The sequence below is a fragment of the Phyllobates terribilis genome, unplaced genomic scaffold (genome assembly GCF_046119375.1).
Source record: "Phyllobates terribilis strain yellow unplaced genomic scaffold, ASM4611937v1 Scaffold_8__6_contigs__length_399053987, whole genome shotgun sequence".
In the NCBI taxonomy this organism is placed as follows: domain Eukaryota; kingdom Metazoa; phylum Chordata; class Amphibia; order Anura; family Dendrobatidae; genus Phyllobates; species Phyllobates terribilis.
This window is the reverse complement of record NW_027362768.1, coordinates 297,293,646-297,311,907: the sequence shown is the minus strand read 5'-3', so window position 1 is coordinate 297,311,907 and position 18,262 is coordinate 297,293,646. Positions and strand designations below refer to the sequence as shown.

The window sequence follows — 18,262 nt, the reverse complement described above, 5'->3', positions numbered from 1 at the left end:
CGAAGAAATGCTGCATCATATATGCAAGTAACCAGTCATGTGAACAGTCATGTACCATATTTATTTACATCACCATGTTTGATTTTGTTGCTGGGGGCTGAACTGTACTGTTTCTCTAAGGATACCGGGCACATGTCCGATTTTTTCCTCGGATAGAGCCTGTCCCAGGAAAAAATTGTAGCATGCCCAAGTTTAATCCAATATTCGGATCACACTCGGACTTGCAAGTCAATGAGTCGGTGAAAACCATCTGCACTTGGATGACATCTGAGTGCAATTTGATTTACACAAACTGACACAATGGAGGAGATGGAGGCATCTTTTTTCTCCATCTTCTCCTCATCTGAGAGAATCGGAGCAAACTACTTTTATGAACGTGTCCACACTCACCCAAGGGAAACGCTGCACCTACACTCAACTGGTTCCTGTACAAACTAGAAAGGCCCTAGCCACACAACTAAAAAACACCACCTCAGATCTGACTACCTAAAAGGCTGTTGAGGGGTTTCTCATACCTCCTGAGGAACCAGAGGGGAGGCCTCAACACACTACCTACAAGGGGAAAGAAAAGTGTGAAGAGAGATAAAAGAACCCAAGGTGAGAAACCAAAGCAAATTTAAATAAGATGGAAGGGTGAAGGTTAAGTAGTACCCAAAATAAAAGGAACAAGAAAGACCTCCCAAGAACCTAACAGTCGTAAAAGGAAAATGTGCTGGGAGAGAAAGCAAATCAACTTACAGCAGGAATACAACTGGAGTTTACCAAGCTAGTTAAACCCCCAAGATAAATAGATGGAACTCTTAAGCGTACATCCACCAGGAAATATAGCCAGCAAGGAAGTGCAGAGAAGGGATAGGGTAAACCTAAATGGGAAAATGGAAAACACCTGGAAAGGAGCAAACCTAGAAGGGAGAAACAAGATCAGCATTTGGACAGGGAAGGAAAAATGCCATAGCTCAACTGGCAGAAGAACCAACCACGAAGCAACAGGTCACCAAATCAAATCCCCAAACCGAGCTATGAAAACTACGATCAAACTCTAAGACTGATGTATCCATCGTTACTGCAGTCACTATTTTTTTAATTATGCAGAAGTGACTTAATAGTCCTTTGATTACAGCAACCTCTGCATTTTTTTGAAGCAAGTAGCATCTGTAGTATGAAAAGGGATTGAAGTGGGGAGTTCAGGGGGTAAGTAATTGTTCTGTAAGCCAGCAGACTTGTAAAAGTAGTGGCAGTGATCAGGATGCAGATCCATTGTAAGACTCTGTTATATATTTGAGACTTAGATTAGGTGTATTCTTGGGGTGTTTCATAATGGACAATTTCAATTGAACACTCTGATGTAGTCATGTTGCGGCATACCATTGCTCATATGTTTCGATAATATATCATTTCTATTTTTTTACGGGTGGTATGCCTAAACTTTTATTGGTGCTTATAGGAATACAAATGCACTTTCTCCGTGAGATTTTTGATGCATGAAGCTCAATATAATCAGTAGATAGAGAGAAAAGAATCAAGGTCACCCACAAATCTTACAATCATTGTTACAAATGTGTACAAATGCAAATGAGCAGATTATAATCGGTTCTGAAGACCTATGTCACACATTACTGGCAGGAAAGAAGCTGAAGACAAGATCCTTCATTATGACTCATTTATGTCTGCTAGGCATTCACTGAATTTGCTCAGATATACGGTAAGGAAGCATTTGTCTTGACTCAAATCCTAATATAATTAATTCTTCAAAGTGACAGAACACAGTTAGCAGATTTAAATTAATAATGTAACAGTTCCACAGTTTTTAAGTTCTTTCCAACAAAGTCGAATCAATTGCAATATTCCATCATTTACAGCTACATAATGACACAAAACATTAAACCACAAAAGCCAGAACAAACAATGCAATGTCTATGAGACTGACCAAGATAGCAAGAGAGTACAGCGCTCAGGTCTCTCTTATCAAACCCAGAACGGAATGAATTTAGATGTACTGCATAATCATGAAGCTTCATTCAATCTGAATAGCTGCAAACAGCTGGTAGATGGGAGTGCCGAGAGTCAGATCCCCACTGATCTGCCCTAGCCTCAAAATATGCAATCAATATGTAACACCTAGAAAACTCCATTAAAGGTCCTGATTTGAAACTCTGAAATGTTGGTAAGTATGTGACTCACACTTCAGAGTCTCAGTGAATCTTATGTTATGCATCTTCCATCTGTCTCTCTGGCCTCCTGCTTGTGACAGGTTTCTCGCAGTCATCAAACACCAAGAAAATTCACACATGACAATTAAACACAAATACAAGTATAGTATTGCAACTTTATTAGTTCAATAATAGCGATTATCAACACCAAACACTGCTACACAAGGTTAAAAACACTTAAAGGGAATCTGTTATTAACCATTCTGCTGACATCTAAATTACCCTCCGCCTACTAAGGTACAAACAAATAATGCTTATAAGATAACGAAGATCTTAACAAAGAAGGAAAAAAAGAAGAGGCGAGAAAATCATACATTACAGTACAACATACCTCAGTCAAAATGGCGAACTGGTAAAAAAGTGAAATTTGTAATGACCAGCAGAGGAGGTGGAAAGTAAGCAAGTTAGCATTATATGTGCAAAAACATTTCTATAGTGCTATTTTAGGCTGTGTGCCCACGATGCGTTTTTTAAGCATTTCCGCAGCGGCAAAAACGCAGCAGAAACGCTTAAAAAACACTTAGTAGAAGGCCTTCCCTGTTCCCCAATGATAATCCTCATGTGCACATGCTGCGGGAATTTCCGCTGCGAATTATCATTGCGGAAAAAAACGAACCACTACCAATTATTTTGCGGAAGCGCTGCGTTTTCGCCGCCATTGACTTTCATTGGAACGCATGGAATCCGCATCACTGGATCTGTATATGCGGCATCCATGCGTTTCAATGTGCGGATGGTACCCGGGTTTGGAGAAGAGGAGACTCTCCTCCAGACTCGGGTACCATAGAACCTGTAAAAACAAGAATAAAATAAAAAATAAACATTATACTTACCTTCTGATGGCCCCCGGTATCCTTATCTCAGCTTGCCGGCAGCTCGCGGTGGACTGAAGGACCTGCGCTGACGTCATAGTCATGTGACGGCAGGTCCTTCAGAGTACTGTACCGCAAGCTGCCGGCAGCCAGGACGGAGCGAATAAAGACTGCGGGGGCCATCAGAAGGTAAGTATAGATTTTTTTTTTTTAAATGTGACGCCTCTGCTCGAAAGCCCTTTTCTTTACCCTGGGAGTTAGGGGACTCAGAGTCGGGTCCTGTGATGGAGAGATGGTGTGCAGCCGTGGCCCGGACCCGCTCCGTGCCCAGGGCCGTCACAATTAAAAGGATGGTACGGGCTTATCCGGGTTGAGTGGCTGATTTCGACTACGCCACCTGTGGCACCTGGTGAAGGCCACCAGCGCTGCTGCAGTCCACTGAGGCATGGTGGTAAGGCGGCCGTCGTTGTTACTACTCCCCACAGGCGGAGCAAGGCCTCAGGGCAGAGGGACAGGAGGTCGAAGGGTAGTAGTCTAGAAAGTCTGCATAGTGCGGTGTGGCGCAGAATAAAGAGTCCGGAGGCCATAGAGGTGAACTTCCAAGGCTTTACTCACATGAGAGATGGCAGTAGGAAGGCGACTCCCTGCTCCTCGCGGAGTTCTGCGGTCACCAGGGACGTGGGTCCGACAACCTCCGAGTAAGTCCAGCGTTCAATCAGGACCCCGCACCAGAGTGTTCCTAGACTTCAGACCGGGTCCTTTCCTGTCTGTGTGTGTGTGGATAGGCCGGGTCTCCCTTTGAACTCCTCTCAGAAAAAGGGCACGGGTGGCGGCTCTTTCCGTTACCCAGTGGGATCCTCTGGGCCTACCGGGCTTTCCCGACCAGGACGTAGAGTAGCAAGGTCGGGTGTCGGGGGCCGGTACCCCTTTTGCAGCCAGAATCCCTCTGAATAGATCAGGTAGGCGAGGACAGGTGGCGTATACCGCTCCGTCTGCATCCTCCCCGGGACCCATTTGCGGTGGAGCTACACTCTAAAGCTCCGGGCCTTCTTGGTCATGGTCTTTGACCGGGTTCAGACATTCATTATCTGCAACCTGCCCCACGACCACAAGGCTAAGGTACGAGGGCCGTGTCTCTGTCCTCTGCAGGCCCACACAGGATCCACGCTCAGGGAGGGAGATCACAATACAAAGACCCAGAACCAAAATGTTTTTTTTTATTAAATATGAATTATTAAGTGTCACTAAAATGTGAGTCCTCCACCCTCACCCACTAAATGGTTCCCCTAACTCTTTGTTCCCCAGTCTCCCTGTAACCAGGAGGACAGCACCTAGTGCATTCTAGCCCCCTCTGGTGGAGAAATGTGGTGTCGGATGTGGAGGTGGAGTCCTGACCATCACACTGTTCTTACCTCAGAGGAGGAACACTACACTCCATTAAAGAAGTGCAGCATCCCTGTGGCGGTCGAACCCTCAGGGGCGCCACATTCCCCCCTGGTGAAACACAGCACGTCAGTGTGCTGCAAAAGAGTAACACATAGGAAAGTTTTCTTTTTATATAACAACAAACCATCTTCCCTTTATGGGAGGCACATCTTCTTAAACGTTGCAAACATGACATTATAAAAGTACAAAAATATAAAGTTATAAAATTATAAAAGTGCTAGCATTTTCCAGAGACATAACATGCAGACAGGCGGGTTAAAGTGCAAGGACAAAGAGTCAGTTCAGAAGTGCGAGGGACCTGTCCCAAACCCCCAACGTGGGCCCTGCGGTGGCTGCAGGGCATGTAGATCCCGAGTTGGACCTGCAAGAGAGCCACCCCGACAGGTTTTTCTTCTGAGGTCTGAGGTAGAAATATATACGCGGTTTTACATAAAACCAATAAGGAGCACCTAAAGAGATGCAAACTATATACAGGAAGGGAGTCTGTCTGCTGCTAGTCCGCAGGGACCAATGTCTCCAGAAACCGGGGATAGAAAAATCAAAACGTAAATGTCAACATTTTAACTTTAAACAGATTACAGCCGGGGCTGCTTAGATCTCGGGTTCCCTCCTGGGAAAAGGCTCGTTACTCCCGACGGAGGCTGACCGGTCCGCTGAGGCTGAGCGCGAGGGGGCGTCGCTCCCGGACACTTTGTGGACATCCAGGGCGTACCACCCCCGCACCCCATGGTGGCGAGAGTAAGTCACTACATCGCCCAGGAAGAGGTTCCTGCCAGGGTGTCCCTTCTTCAGCCGCGGCTCGACGTTCCGCCGGCTGACAAAGACGTCGTCCTCGTGCTGGGGACTTCTGATGAACCCCCACCCCGCCTCATTGTGGAAGCGGACGACTTGCCCTTCCACACGGGGACTGGGACGGGTTGCCTCCTCCTGTCGGACCCGGGACTTGGCAGATTTGGCCCTCACCTCGAGGCGCTCGCAGCGGACCTCCCTTTGGCGTTGCTCCCGAGTGAGCTGGAGGATCTGCTCACGGCACCGCTCACTCTTCCTCTGCGCTTCAGCCCGGGTCTCCCAGGGGAAGCCGATCAGGTCCCCCCTTTGGTTGTCCCAGGCCCACTCCTCAGCCTCCGGCCAGGTGACTGTCAGTGCGGGTAGCGGTGTCATTAGGGGTTGCTGCGGTTCCTCTACGAGTGTGGACCAGTCCGGGTTGGGGCCGGTGGACACCTCTGCAGCTTCAGGTGCTTCGGACTCGGGAGTATGGCGGCACTGCAGGACTCCACCGATAGCTGAAGCTTGCAGCTCCAGGGCAAAGACCTGCTGCCAGCTGACCGCGCCGGGCAAGAGATATTCGATCATGAGGTCCAGCATCAGTACGGTAGGCTCAGCAGCCGGGGCAGGGGTAGCACACTCACCCGCCTCTGGGCTGCTCGCGACCTCTGTCACCGTGTCTCCCTGAGCTTCAGCTCCTTGGCGGCGGGCCCGGATGCGCAGCAACATTTCTTCCCACTACGCAGCCGTCGCCGCCTCCTGGGCCTCTTTCTGTCCCGGGGTTTCCTGATGGAGAAACTATAATTCTCCCGCTGTCAAGATCTTGCCTCCTCGCTCCCAGCTGGGTGAAGGACCTGAACCGGGTTCAGAAGGCTCGGTAGGTTGCGCTCCAGAAGCGTCCATGTCTGCTCCCGAAGATTGCCAACCTCCAACTGCTAAGGCCGCACATTGTTGCTTGTCTTCTTCCTCCTCTTTCAGGGCGGTTCCTGGGCGGCATGCTGACAGGCCCGCCTTCGTTCGGCCCATCCGGTTTGACGGGCATTACCCGCGGACAGTCTCTGATGGAAGGGGCAGTCCGCACTTTTGGCGCCATGCGGGAGCCCAGCCCACGATGGGAGGTGTCAGAAGGCCATCTTTCCACAGTATTATGGCGCCTGTTCTTCTTGGGCGGGCGCCATTTTAAGTGAAAACGACAGTTCAAGGTGTAAGGCACACAGTACCCGGTAGCAATGGGTAATTCCTTCCTTTGCTGCGGGCACGCAATCCTGCCGACTACGCCAGGCATAGGGCCGGGTACCGAGTCATCCCCATCCCCCTGGGCTTGTCATCTCTCTTCTGGCGACCTTAGCTTCAGCAGCCACTGGGGAAAAGGTGGGTGTAGCAGGTACTGGGGTAGCCCCACCCTGGTAACATTGGATGGCATTTGTTTCCAGGGGCTGCAGTCCTTTTATAGCCATGTCCTTAAGATTGTCAAAGGTGGCATCTGGATGATCCAAGGACCACCAACGTACAGTCCTGCTCTCCTCTGGAGACCTCAGTCCCCGGACAAACTGTTCCTTCAGCATGGAAGAGTATGACTAGCCCAGGGGGATGGGGATGACTCGGTACCCGGGCCTTTGCCTTGGGGATGTCGCGGTGGTCGGCTCCCGGGCCCGTATCCTGAGGTCTCTCTTTAAAAGCGTTTATAGTTGTTAATTTTATTAAAGTTCGTGACGCCACCTGTGGCTTCTGGTGAGAATCACCAGCGCTGCGCAGTCCACTGAGGCCGGTGATAAGGCAGCTCAATGGTATAGCTCCCCACTGGTGGAGCTAGGCCTCAGGGCAGCGTATGAGGGGGTATGCAGGACAGGTGAGACCCAGCCGGGTCAGGGCAAGAACAGGGACAGACACGATAGTCACTTCAGTACCTTTTACTGATGGAAATTCAGGCATGTCCCGGAGCACTGTAGGGTGAAGGGTGCATGTCAGGATCCTCCCCAATGAGCGGGTGTAGGGCCTCCTGTTACTTGCCTCTGCGTAGTAAGTTTCTGACCTGCCTGGAGCTAGGCCTAACTTTGTCTCTGTCCTGCGCTGGCTGACCTTGTGGTAGGGCCTTTTCTTGGAGTACACGCTCCTCAGCTTGCAGGGCCTATGTGTCTCCCGGCTCTGTTACGTATCAGAACTTTAGCGATCCTGGGACCTTTAGTTCTCCAGGGATTCCAGTTATGCCTTACTGGGTCATAGAGATCCCGGTAAGCTTCGGACCCGGTGTCCGGTAAATGCTTCGGGGTGAGCGAGTTAAGCTCCTCTGCCCCCTATGTACTAACTCTCCACTCGCCTTGCGTAACACAGACTAGTTCCCTGGATCAATGTCCCATCACAGAATCTAGTAAAAAGATGAGCGGTTCAGGCAAAATTCAAATTCACCTGTTCACGCGTTTTTTCCCAGGAAATTCTATTTGCAGAGACTGTATTCTCCGCTAATTTATTGTCCCTCATTATTTTCTCGTGTCTCTTCAGGCCCCAAAGCATAATAAATGTAATATGTAAAAAATTTAAAAATGTGTTATATTTACCTCATCATGCACCTCTCCGGCCCCTCCGCTACCCACCATCCTTCTGGCCCTAGTCACATTTTCTCATCCTCCGCTGCTTGCGTTGGATTCTTCAGTCCTCTTATACTGCGGTACTGCGGCAGCCTTCCAGGTGTCAAGAGGGTTTTACGCAGGCATGCGTGACATCAACAAGGCACGTCATGGTGCCGTTGACCTCCTTTCTGGAATTGCTTTCTGGCATCATGACACCCGGAAGTCTGATGCAGCAAGAGAGGACCAAAGATTCCAATGCGAGCATCGAAGGGACTAGAATATGCGTCGAGAACCAGACAGCTGGCAGTGACTAGTAGAGGGGCTGGAGAGGTGAAAGGTGAGGTGTGCATAGTGATTTTTTAATATTTTTTAACCGTTTGATAGCACATTATGGTTCACAAAAATGATAGTAAAAAATTGCTGTAGGAAGATATGCTCCCAGTAGATATTCTAATCTAATACTGGAGATTCCAGGGGTGCTGAGGTAGGAAGAGACTGCTCACACTGCTGTCCACCATATATACACTACTGTTCAAAAGTTTGGGGTCATTTAGAAATTTCATTATGTTTGAAAGAAAAGCACTTTTTTTTTCAATGAAGCTAACATTAAATGAATCAGACACACACTCTATACATTGTTAATGTGGTAAATGACTATTCTAGCTGCAAACGTCTTGTTTTTATACCAATATCTACATAGGTGTATAGAGGCCCATTTCCAACAACCACCACTCCAGTGTTTTAATGGTACATTGTGTTTGCTAACTGTGTAAGAAGGCTAATGGATGTTTAGAAAACCCATGCACAAGTATGTTAGCCCAGCGGAAAATGGTTCGGCTGATTTGAGAAGCTATAAAACTGACCTTCCTTTGAGCTAGTTGAGAATCTGGAGCATTATATTTGTTTGTTCTATGAAACTCTCAAAATGGCCAGAAAAAGAGAACTTTCATGTGAAAGTCGACAGTCTATTCTTGTTCTTAGAAATGAAGGCTATTCCATGCGAGACATTGCCAAGAAACTGAATATTTCCTACAACGGTGTGTAGTACTCCCTTTAGAGGAGAGCACAAACAGGCTCTAACCAGAGTAGAAAGAGAAGTGGGAGGCCCCGCTACACAACTGAGCAACAAGACAAGTACATTAGAGTCTCTAGTTTGAGAAATCGACGCCTCACAGCTCCTCAACTGGCAGCTTCATTAAATAGTACACGCAAAACGCCAGTGTAAACGTCTACAGTGAAGAGGCAACTCCGGGATGCTGGCCTTCAGGGCAAAGTGGCAAAGAAAAAGCCATATCTGAGACTGGCTGATAAAAGGAAAAGATTAATATGGGCAAAAGAACACAGACATTGGACAGAGGAAGATTGGAAAAAAGTTTTATGGACAGACGAATCAAAGTTTGAGGTGTTTGGATTACACAGAAGAACATTTGTGAGACCCAGAACAACTGAAAAGATGCTGGAAGAGTGCCTGACGCCATCTGTCAAGCATGGTGGAGGTAATGTGATGGTCTGGGGTTGCTTTGGTGCTGGTAAAGTGGGAGATTTGTATAAGGTAAATGGGATTTTGAATAAGGAAGGCTATCACTCCATTTTGCAACGCCATGCATACCCTGTGGACAGTGCTTGATTGGAGCCAATTTCATCCTACAACAGGACAATGACCCAAAGCACACCCCCAAATTATGCATGAACTATTTAGGGAAGAAACAGGCAGCTGGTATTCTATCTGTAATGGAGTGGCCAGCTCAGTCACCAGATCTCAACCCCATTGAGCTGTTGTGGGAGCAGCTTGACCGTATGGTACCCAAGAAGTGCCCATCAAGCCAATCCAACTTGTGAGAGGGGCTTCAGGAAGCATGGGGTGAAATTTCTCCAGATTACCCCAGCAAATTAACAGCTAGAATGCCAAAGGTCTGCAATGCTATAACTGCTGCTAAGGGAGCATTCTTTGACGAAAGCAAAGTTTGAAGGAGAAAATTATTCTTTCAAATAAAAATCATTATTTCTAACCTTGTCAATGTCTGGACTATATTTTCTATTCATTTTGCAACTCATTTGAGAAATAAAAGTATGAGTTTTCATGGAAAATACAAAATTGTCTGGGTGATCACAAACTTTTGAACGGTAGTGTATATGATCTAATAATGGAGATAACAGGGGTGCTGAGGTATGAAGAGGCTGTTCACAATACTGTCTACCCTTTCTTATCTGATCTAATACTGGAGATATCAGGGGTCCTGAGGTAAGAAGAGACTGCTCACACTGCTGTTCACCCTGTCTATCTGATCTGATAATGGCGATATCTGGGGGGCTGAGATGAGAAGAGACTGCTCACACTGCTGTCCTCCTTTTCTTTCTGAATGACAGAACGTAGTATAGGTATCTCCAGGTCCCAGCAGTGGGGTTTCCTATAACACAGCCATCTGTGCTAGTAACATTCTAGGACAGGTTTCTGTCAGTGTAAGAAGACAGTGACCAATTTAATACTATAGTTATTACCTCCCTAGACAAAACGATTGTGATTTTCTAATTGAAGGTATTTAGGAATTTATTTATAATGACATTACCTTTATTTTATTCCCAAAAAAACCTTTAATTTTTGTACTTCAAAATGTCTATTTTCCATTTTACTAGTAAAATATTTTAGTCTTGCCAACGTAATTTTAATACATAAGGCAGCTGAATCTGAGCTCTGGGATCCACAGGTACGCCATGCCAATTTTACTTAAAAATCGAATTAGCTTTTGAATGTGCCTGAGATGTCAACAATTACTAACAAATAAGAAAATAATGAATGAAGCCATTTCAGAATGTAATAACTGTATGTTAGTTGCATTACAGCAGATAAAAAAGAATAAATGAGGTGCCGTTATTGAGTGCCGTAATATGACAAAGAAATTATATTAGTCACAATGCAGGAATTATGTCTCCACTACCTCGAGACAAGAGAATGTCAAATCACCCTCATTCAGCCATCACAATGAGCCATTAAAAACTCCTCAGGAATGCAAAAACAGGCTGGCTACGACCGGAGCAGAAAACATCGCACTGAGTGCACGTCACAACTACCACAAATAAACACACTGATGGCCAATCTCACAAAACACATACTTAGCTTCCGTTCGTTTGACCGAGGTAATCAACCTGATAGTTCCAGCAAAGGAAGTATTATCACTTATTTCCTATAATGGTGCAGATGTATCTGTGTAGGGTACAAACAAAAATGTTCATCTCAACCATAAAAACTGAAATGACCATAAGTATACACTTCCATGAATTGCAGAAATGGGTGAAACGACCTGTGATTAATCAAATTTGTTCTGAATTCCCCATGCAAATTGCCTCTTCAGACAGGAACAGGACTAGAACTCTAGTGCCACCTATTGGACGTAGAAATCCTAAAAGTCAATATCGACCCTTTAATGAGCCTTGCCACATGACTTCGGATAATAGCCAAATCAGAATCTCAATTTACAGACACTTTTTTTTCGGGGTGCTACCCTTCATCAGTGCAAAGTGTGAGATCTGGTTTATCTGGAGTAGATGAGTCTGACCGGGAGCCAAGGGGTAACGTTTCTCCTTGTGGAGAGTGACATGCCAAGCCTACCAAGCCAATGTGAGGAGACTTTTAAATCTTAAAAGTCTCCTCACATTGGCATGCCAGGCTTGGCATGTCACTCTCCATAAGGAGAAAGGTTACCCCTTGGATTCTGAATTTCCACAAATTTTGGATTCCAGCGAATCCAAAATTTGGGGATTCTATTCGCACGAACTAGTGAAATCACTGCCCACTATTTTGAAGAATGGGAAGGAGTTAAAATAATACTAAAACACTTCATACTCCTTCACCTGACTCCTTATACCGCCTTCACTGCTGTCATACCATCCCAGTCCTCTGCGTGGGTCTTTGGTTCTTCTGGAGCTGAGGCCAGTAACTGTGTGGGATGACCCACTTAATTGATGTCAATGACTTGTGTCATGTCACTCCCCACTTGACTACATTAGGCTAATCACTGACCTTGGCACCGAAATAACAGAAGACCAATGCCGAGGACTGGAGAGCTGCGGTAGAGGCAGTATGAAGAGTCAGGTGAGAGCCATGGACAGGTGAGTATAATGTGTATTTTTATTTTTTAATCCTTTCCCTTTGGTCCGTTGATTATGCTTTGGCATCTAGAGAGACCTCAGAGAATAATAAATGTCTTTTCACGGTAATTGGGGCAAATTCAATTATGACCTTTTTTAGAAGCAGAGTCGAGTAAATCTGACCAAAACAAATTTAGATAAATTTGCTGACTGCTAATTAAGTGTCCTTTTGACTCTTTCACTGCCGAAAGTGTATGCAGTTTGTCTTGCATTTCAACAAGGTCCATGGCTAAAATATAAGAGTTAGAGCTTAAACTTTGATATCATTTTGACCACTGGCGGACACAGACAGAAAAGGGCCCCTGTGCAAGAACAATATATGGGCCCTCTGCAGCCTAAGAGTGCCTAAAAATGCAAAATTGCACCTGCTTTGGAGGTAGAAATGGCCCCCTGTCCTCTTGGGCCCCTGTGTGGTCACACAGGTTGCACAGATGATATGTCCACCCCTGATTTTGACCCCTTTATGACCTTGCGATTTTCCATTTTTTTTGTTTTCAGTTTTTCCTCGTCTTCTTCCAAGATCCATAACTTTTTTATTTTACCATCAATATAGCTGTATAAGGGCTTTTTTTTGTGGGACAAGTTGTACTTTTCAATGACACCATCTGTAGGTGAGAGTGGTGGGATGAGAGATGACATCAGGAAGAAGCATCCCTTTGTGACCATCATCTCTCCCCCTTTACAACTCCCAGTGATCCAAGAGGTGATACAGAAACTTTTCCTTGTAGGAAAAAGCTGAGGAGCAAAAATAGGGTCTTATTCAATAATAATAGGACAGATCTTGGCAGAGCAGCAGTTGAAAGCAGCTTCTAAAGCAGCATAAATTGGTCACATGAAACAGCCCTGCAGCACAACATTTAGGAGAGAAGGAAGCAAACTAAGGTAATGAAGTATGTTAGAGAAAAATCATAACTAAAGAATATAAGTATAACTAAACAAAGTACAAAGAACTCAAATTATATTCTATTGTATAGGGGGGGAGTAAAGTTCTATTTTTCTGATGAAGAGCTCCAACTTATTTGCTATCTCCCTTTTTGAATTTTGGCTGCTTGCATCCATCACAAAAGGGAGCTTTATAGTTTACTAAAAAACAACATTATTTTTTTGTTTAGTTCTACGAAAATGTACATCTAGGAAACTGGAAAAACCGTCTCTTTACTTTTAAGGACTATGTTGTACATCCAAACCAAAATGACTGCCCATCCTGCTGTATAAAACGACACCAGAAGAACCCCAAAAATGACATTATCTCTAATTAGAAATCAGATATAATTGAGCTTTTACTATGTTGACTTAGTAATAAATGACAACTTTTCATTTATACATGGAAATCCTTTTAAGGACACAGCGTCTTTTAATTGTCCCAGGCGATGCTACTCCAGGAAACTCCGGTGGTTTCGCCGCTGTTCTTGTGGCGGCTGTGCCACCAGTGTGTTTTTGTCTGTACTGTTCAGCATAAAGAGAATGTTGTTTTAAACTGCGCTTCAGGATTTCCGGACCCTGAAGCAGTTAAAAGAAGTGACATAACACAGGACATGTGCACAGCAATGTTGTTTTATGGGGAGCTTTTGTGGCGCTTTTTCAGGGGAATTCCTGGTGGAATCCCCCTGAAAAAGACTTTGTGTGCGTATAGCCTTAGGATATGGATACTTCTTATACTTTTACTAGCACTATCGATTCATTTTAACAGCAGATAAATGCTGCAATCCAAAGCAATACATTACGGTAAGTTGTATTCAATCCTGTGGACTCCAGTGGTCACTCAATAATTCAAATAAACAGTGGCGGTAGAAAACCTCTAGGCCTAGTACTAGCTTTGAATTGTCACTATAATTCCATCATCCTGCCTGATCTGACATCGAACTTCAAAATATGTGCTGGGCAGTACAGTTGCTGAGACAGGATTCGTCTTGTGAACAGGTCCTACTCTAATTAATGGGACCTGTGAGTGAGAATCTTTATACAATGTCTTGGCAACTATAGCACCCATCGTGCCATCTGCACGTCTCCACAATATCAGCTCTGGCAGGAGAATGAAATTACAGTGACCCTTTAACCAGTGGTGTAATTTTACACGTGCAATGTAAGTAGCACATTCTTCATATTCTCTTAGATTGTATGGGAGATTATTCCTAGTCATGTAAGTAATTTACCTGCCGAGCACAATGACAAATATGCAGTTTTAGAGTTAAATTATCTAATTCCACAACCTTGGTCTGGTGGAGAACAATCAGAAAACTGATTATAATTACAAAGCATCGAGAACGGATCCATTAACTGGGAACCTGGAAATGAGTTTTCTGGATAAGAAGTTTTTCATTTGAATCACCTTACTGCAAACCTCTGTGAATGTAAAGGTTCTCCTTACAGCGACTGTTCTGTTTCTAACATTGAATATTGTGGAATGCAATATTTTACACCATTTCTAACATTTGCAGACAGATAAACGCACTGATGGATGGGTCAATATCAAATTCCTGGAGGGCTATTGTTCCTTAGTCGTTAACACTTTACTTATTTTCAGCAGACAACCACTATCGATAGGATGTTGGGGGTCCGACCACTATGATTCCAACTGATAGGCAGAACTGGGCACTTTTATCCCCAATAGTGGAGGACACGTATGCTGGACCGCTGTTCCATTCATTCCCCATGGGTGGGTGCCGAACGCTTTCTCCGACAGCTACATAGAGGATGTGTGAAGTGTTGGTTGGGAATGTGCACTGCTGCTCCATTCTAGCGAAGATAAAGGTGCCCCAGTGGAGATGAAAAATTCACTGTTCTGCTGATCAGAACTGGTCCCAGCTGGAAGACCCTTGGAGAGTTTTCTGGTTTTAACTTACATAACTTACACAACTTAAATTTTAGGGGTCCATTTGTCTGTGTTTTTTTTGAAGACCCCAACCGATCAATACGGTATCACCTATCCCCTCTAAGCATTTATAGTAATTATCTTACTACATAAAGAGCTTAATGTTGAGGTGAGTCCGAGAAAAACATCAGCTGACGTTGGAGCGATGACTGTTGTAGATGACGACGATGAAAGGGAACATTTTACTATTGAATTTTTAAATAGCTTAACCCCATCAGGCATGCCAAGTCATTGCCTTAGACAAGGTGGGCAGCATTATCATGTTGTTGAGAAATTTGAATACAAAACGAGGACTCAGCAATGGTACATGATTAGTTATAAGTTATAACTTATAACATCATTGAATAGAAATGTTCTTGAGGCAAAGATTTTAACAGGATCCGCTGAAGGTGATAAGGCATACAGAGAGATTTCCATGCGATCTACTTTGGGCGATACACTTTTTGAATTGATGAATGTCTCTGTAACCTGCTAAATTTTATTTTGGTTTTCCTTAACGCCATTTACTAATTTATTAATTATGACAACTTTGCTGTTTATCGTGTAAAAAGGCTGAAAGTAAATAGACATGGGTAATTTGAGTTAGTTTTTATTATGTAGAGCACACTTTTCTAGCTTCCTAAACGTATTTGTTTTGGAACTCGGGCTGCTAGTATTATTAAATATTACTAACATTATACTTTTAGGACGGTGCAGAGTTTAGTGTTGGTCTTAGGCAGGAAAGAGTCTAAGCAAAAATAGCTTCTCCAATAGGCACATGCCCCCTTCCGATAGTCTCTTGCACTGTGGGCTTCCTTTACTGATCGGTCCTTGGTGTGACAGCGACAGCATCAAAGTCATGGAGTCTTAGGCTGAGTTCCCATTGCCGTAGATCACGGAGTAGTCACATCCATGATAGGTTCTGTATTTCTGTATAAGTTCCATGTACTCGTTCTCACAGCAGTCGGGCGCAAATGTCTGCTATTTACATGCACTAGTCTGGTCCGTAAATCAGAAAAATCTAGTGCACGCCACATTTTTTCACATGGACCTGAGGTCCATGAGCACTGGTACATAGGCTAACATTGGTCCGAGTGCTGTCCGAGTGAGGTCATGTATTACAAGGACAACACTTCAGATAGAAAAATATGTTTGTGTGAGTGTAGCCTTAGACATTTACTTACTGTATGACGCAGGATCAACAACTTCCATATGCTTAAGTGTCGCCCGTTCATCCCCCCTATGATCTGGAGCATCGGGCAAAAAGTCTGGTGCCTCATATCACCAAGTTGGACACCTTGAAAATGGAAGCCCTGGGCGTTTGCCCAATTTGCCGCTTCTCCCGCCCTAACACCGCTTCTGCTCGTTGCGTTACTTTACAAGAATGCATTTCCATGTTGCATTTTTTAATGTTTTTTGCTGCATCTTTTGTTTTTTTAGATTCCATTGAAAATGTTCTATTCTAACTACCGAAATAGATGACAATGAATAAGGCCACAGTGGACAAGACGGAGTCCCTGGTGCAGCCGCTATCAGGTCAGCTGTATTATCTGATCTCTTCACTTGTAGCAGCTCATCAACATGAAGGAAGACATCTCTGCCTGTACTGAAGCTACAGTGAAAGATTCACTCAATTACTGCAGCAAGACCAGGCAGCACTGGAGACCTATTATACAGCATGCCCTACGTGGCCATCACTATCATTAAATGGCTAATAGCTTGTCGTTACAGATGAAGTAAAAGATAACACTATTAAGGAGAAACCAAAGGAAGTTTCCAAGTGCCTTAGTGACTACAGCAGAGGCAGCAAAATGGCCTTGACACAATTGACATCATAGACTTTAAAATCAGACAGTTTTGGAGTTAGGAATAAGGATTAATAACTGAGGAATTAAAAAAAAATTGTTATTTCAAGAAGAATACAAGTAATTCCTAAAAGAGACAAGTCAGGAATAAGGATGGGTCCACTTTAATTATGTACATCTTTAATGAATGTCCAATGGCCATTTGGCATTAAACGGGTGATCCAAAACTAACATTTATTTTAATCCAAAATGTATATCTATTTAATGTCATAATTAAATCTCTTTTCTAATATACTCTAATTAAAAAGTCTCTATTGTTCCCTCTCTAACATTTTTTTTTTTTTTTTTACTACTTCCAGTTTGATGACGCTTTGTGCAAGGTTAGTCAAACAAGGCGTCATCAGCGACGTCCATTTCCGGGGCTGGGCTAGTCCCTGCTCTACTGAGTATGCACCAGTTGTCAATTCTGACATATGCCCAGTAGGATCTTGTCACTTTGCAATATTCTCAGTGCGTAGTGACACTGCACTCCCTCGCCGGCTCTAATGAGAAGTGATGAGCCAGCAAGAGAGCACACTGTTAATACGCATTTTAAGGAAAAAACGAGCGAGCAGAGACCAGCCCCACCCCTGATAGTGATATCACTTGTGGGGGCAGCGCTGGTCTCTGCTTTTCCTGTACTCTGGGTCTTTTATTTACAATGTGCACTGACAGTGTGCTCTCTTGATGGCTCATCACTTGTCATAAGAGTCGACAAGGGAGCGCTCTGCCACTATATGCTGAGAATAATATTGCACAATGACAAGAGTCTACTGAGCATGCATTAGAAATAAAAACCGACGCATGCTCAGTAGAGCAGGGACTAGCCCAGACCCTGAAATAGATGTCACTGATAATGCTTCATTTCAGGGTGGGGGCAGAGGCTGCGGCAGTGACTGCAGACTCTTCTTCATGATGACAAGTTGTTTGAGTATCCCAGCATGCACTGGGATTCTTAAATGAAGCGTCATCACACAAGAAGTAGTAAAAAATAAATAAATAAAGCAGCTAGATAGAGTAGTGAGGTAATGATATAGACTTTTTAATTAAAGTATATTAGAAAAGAGATTAGATTATTACATTAAATTGAGGTTTAGGATTAAAATAAATGTTAGTTTCAGACCACATCGTTAATGAATGTCCATTGGCATTTGGCATTAAGCAAATGATGCACCAAAAAAAAAGGCTGCATGAGAAGCTGTAAGCCTTGTCCCATTTCTCGATAACAGAGAGAAAAGGCAGAAAAAATATTAAAATGCCATAATAAAGTAATGAAAAGAAGCCAAATCTAAAAACCATTAGCTTACAATACTCGTATGTTGCGCATGAAATACAGGTAGATGCACATAAAGTCATAAAATGAAGCTTTTATCAGTAATTTCTACATGTGTGGATGCAGGATACCAAGCTAATAAAATAGTCAGTGATGTGCTACGAATGCATACTTACTATATAAAAAAAAGAATAAATGACAAATTACCTTACATTTCTTGGCACTTCTTCTTCATACCTGAAAAATACAAATACATATCTTTAACAATATATCAAAGTAGTCTTTTTAGACACATTAACTCTCTCATTCTTTTCTAAAAATAAGTTCCCATTCTCCCAATTCATTGCA

The 18,262-nt window shown here is 44.1% G+C and overlaps 1 protein-coding gene across 4 annotated transcripts in view; it reads right to left on the bottom strand.

The window, feature by feature from the left end:
- Positions 1–18,262, bottom strand: part of IQSEC1 (IQ motif and Sec7 domain ArfGEF 1) — a 913,452-nt gene that overhangs the window by 696,722 nt on the left and 198,468 nt on the right. For all 4 annotated transcript variants that reach the window (XM_073644474.1, XM_073644463.1, XM_073644466.1 and 1 more), the window contains exon 2: positions 18,122–18,151. In XM_073644474.1, the coding sequence (XP_073500575.1) occupies positions 18,122–18,151 (30 nt within the window). The remainder of the gene's footprint in view (positions 1–18,121; positions 18,152–18,262) is intronic.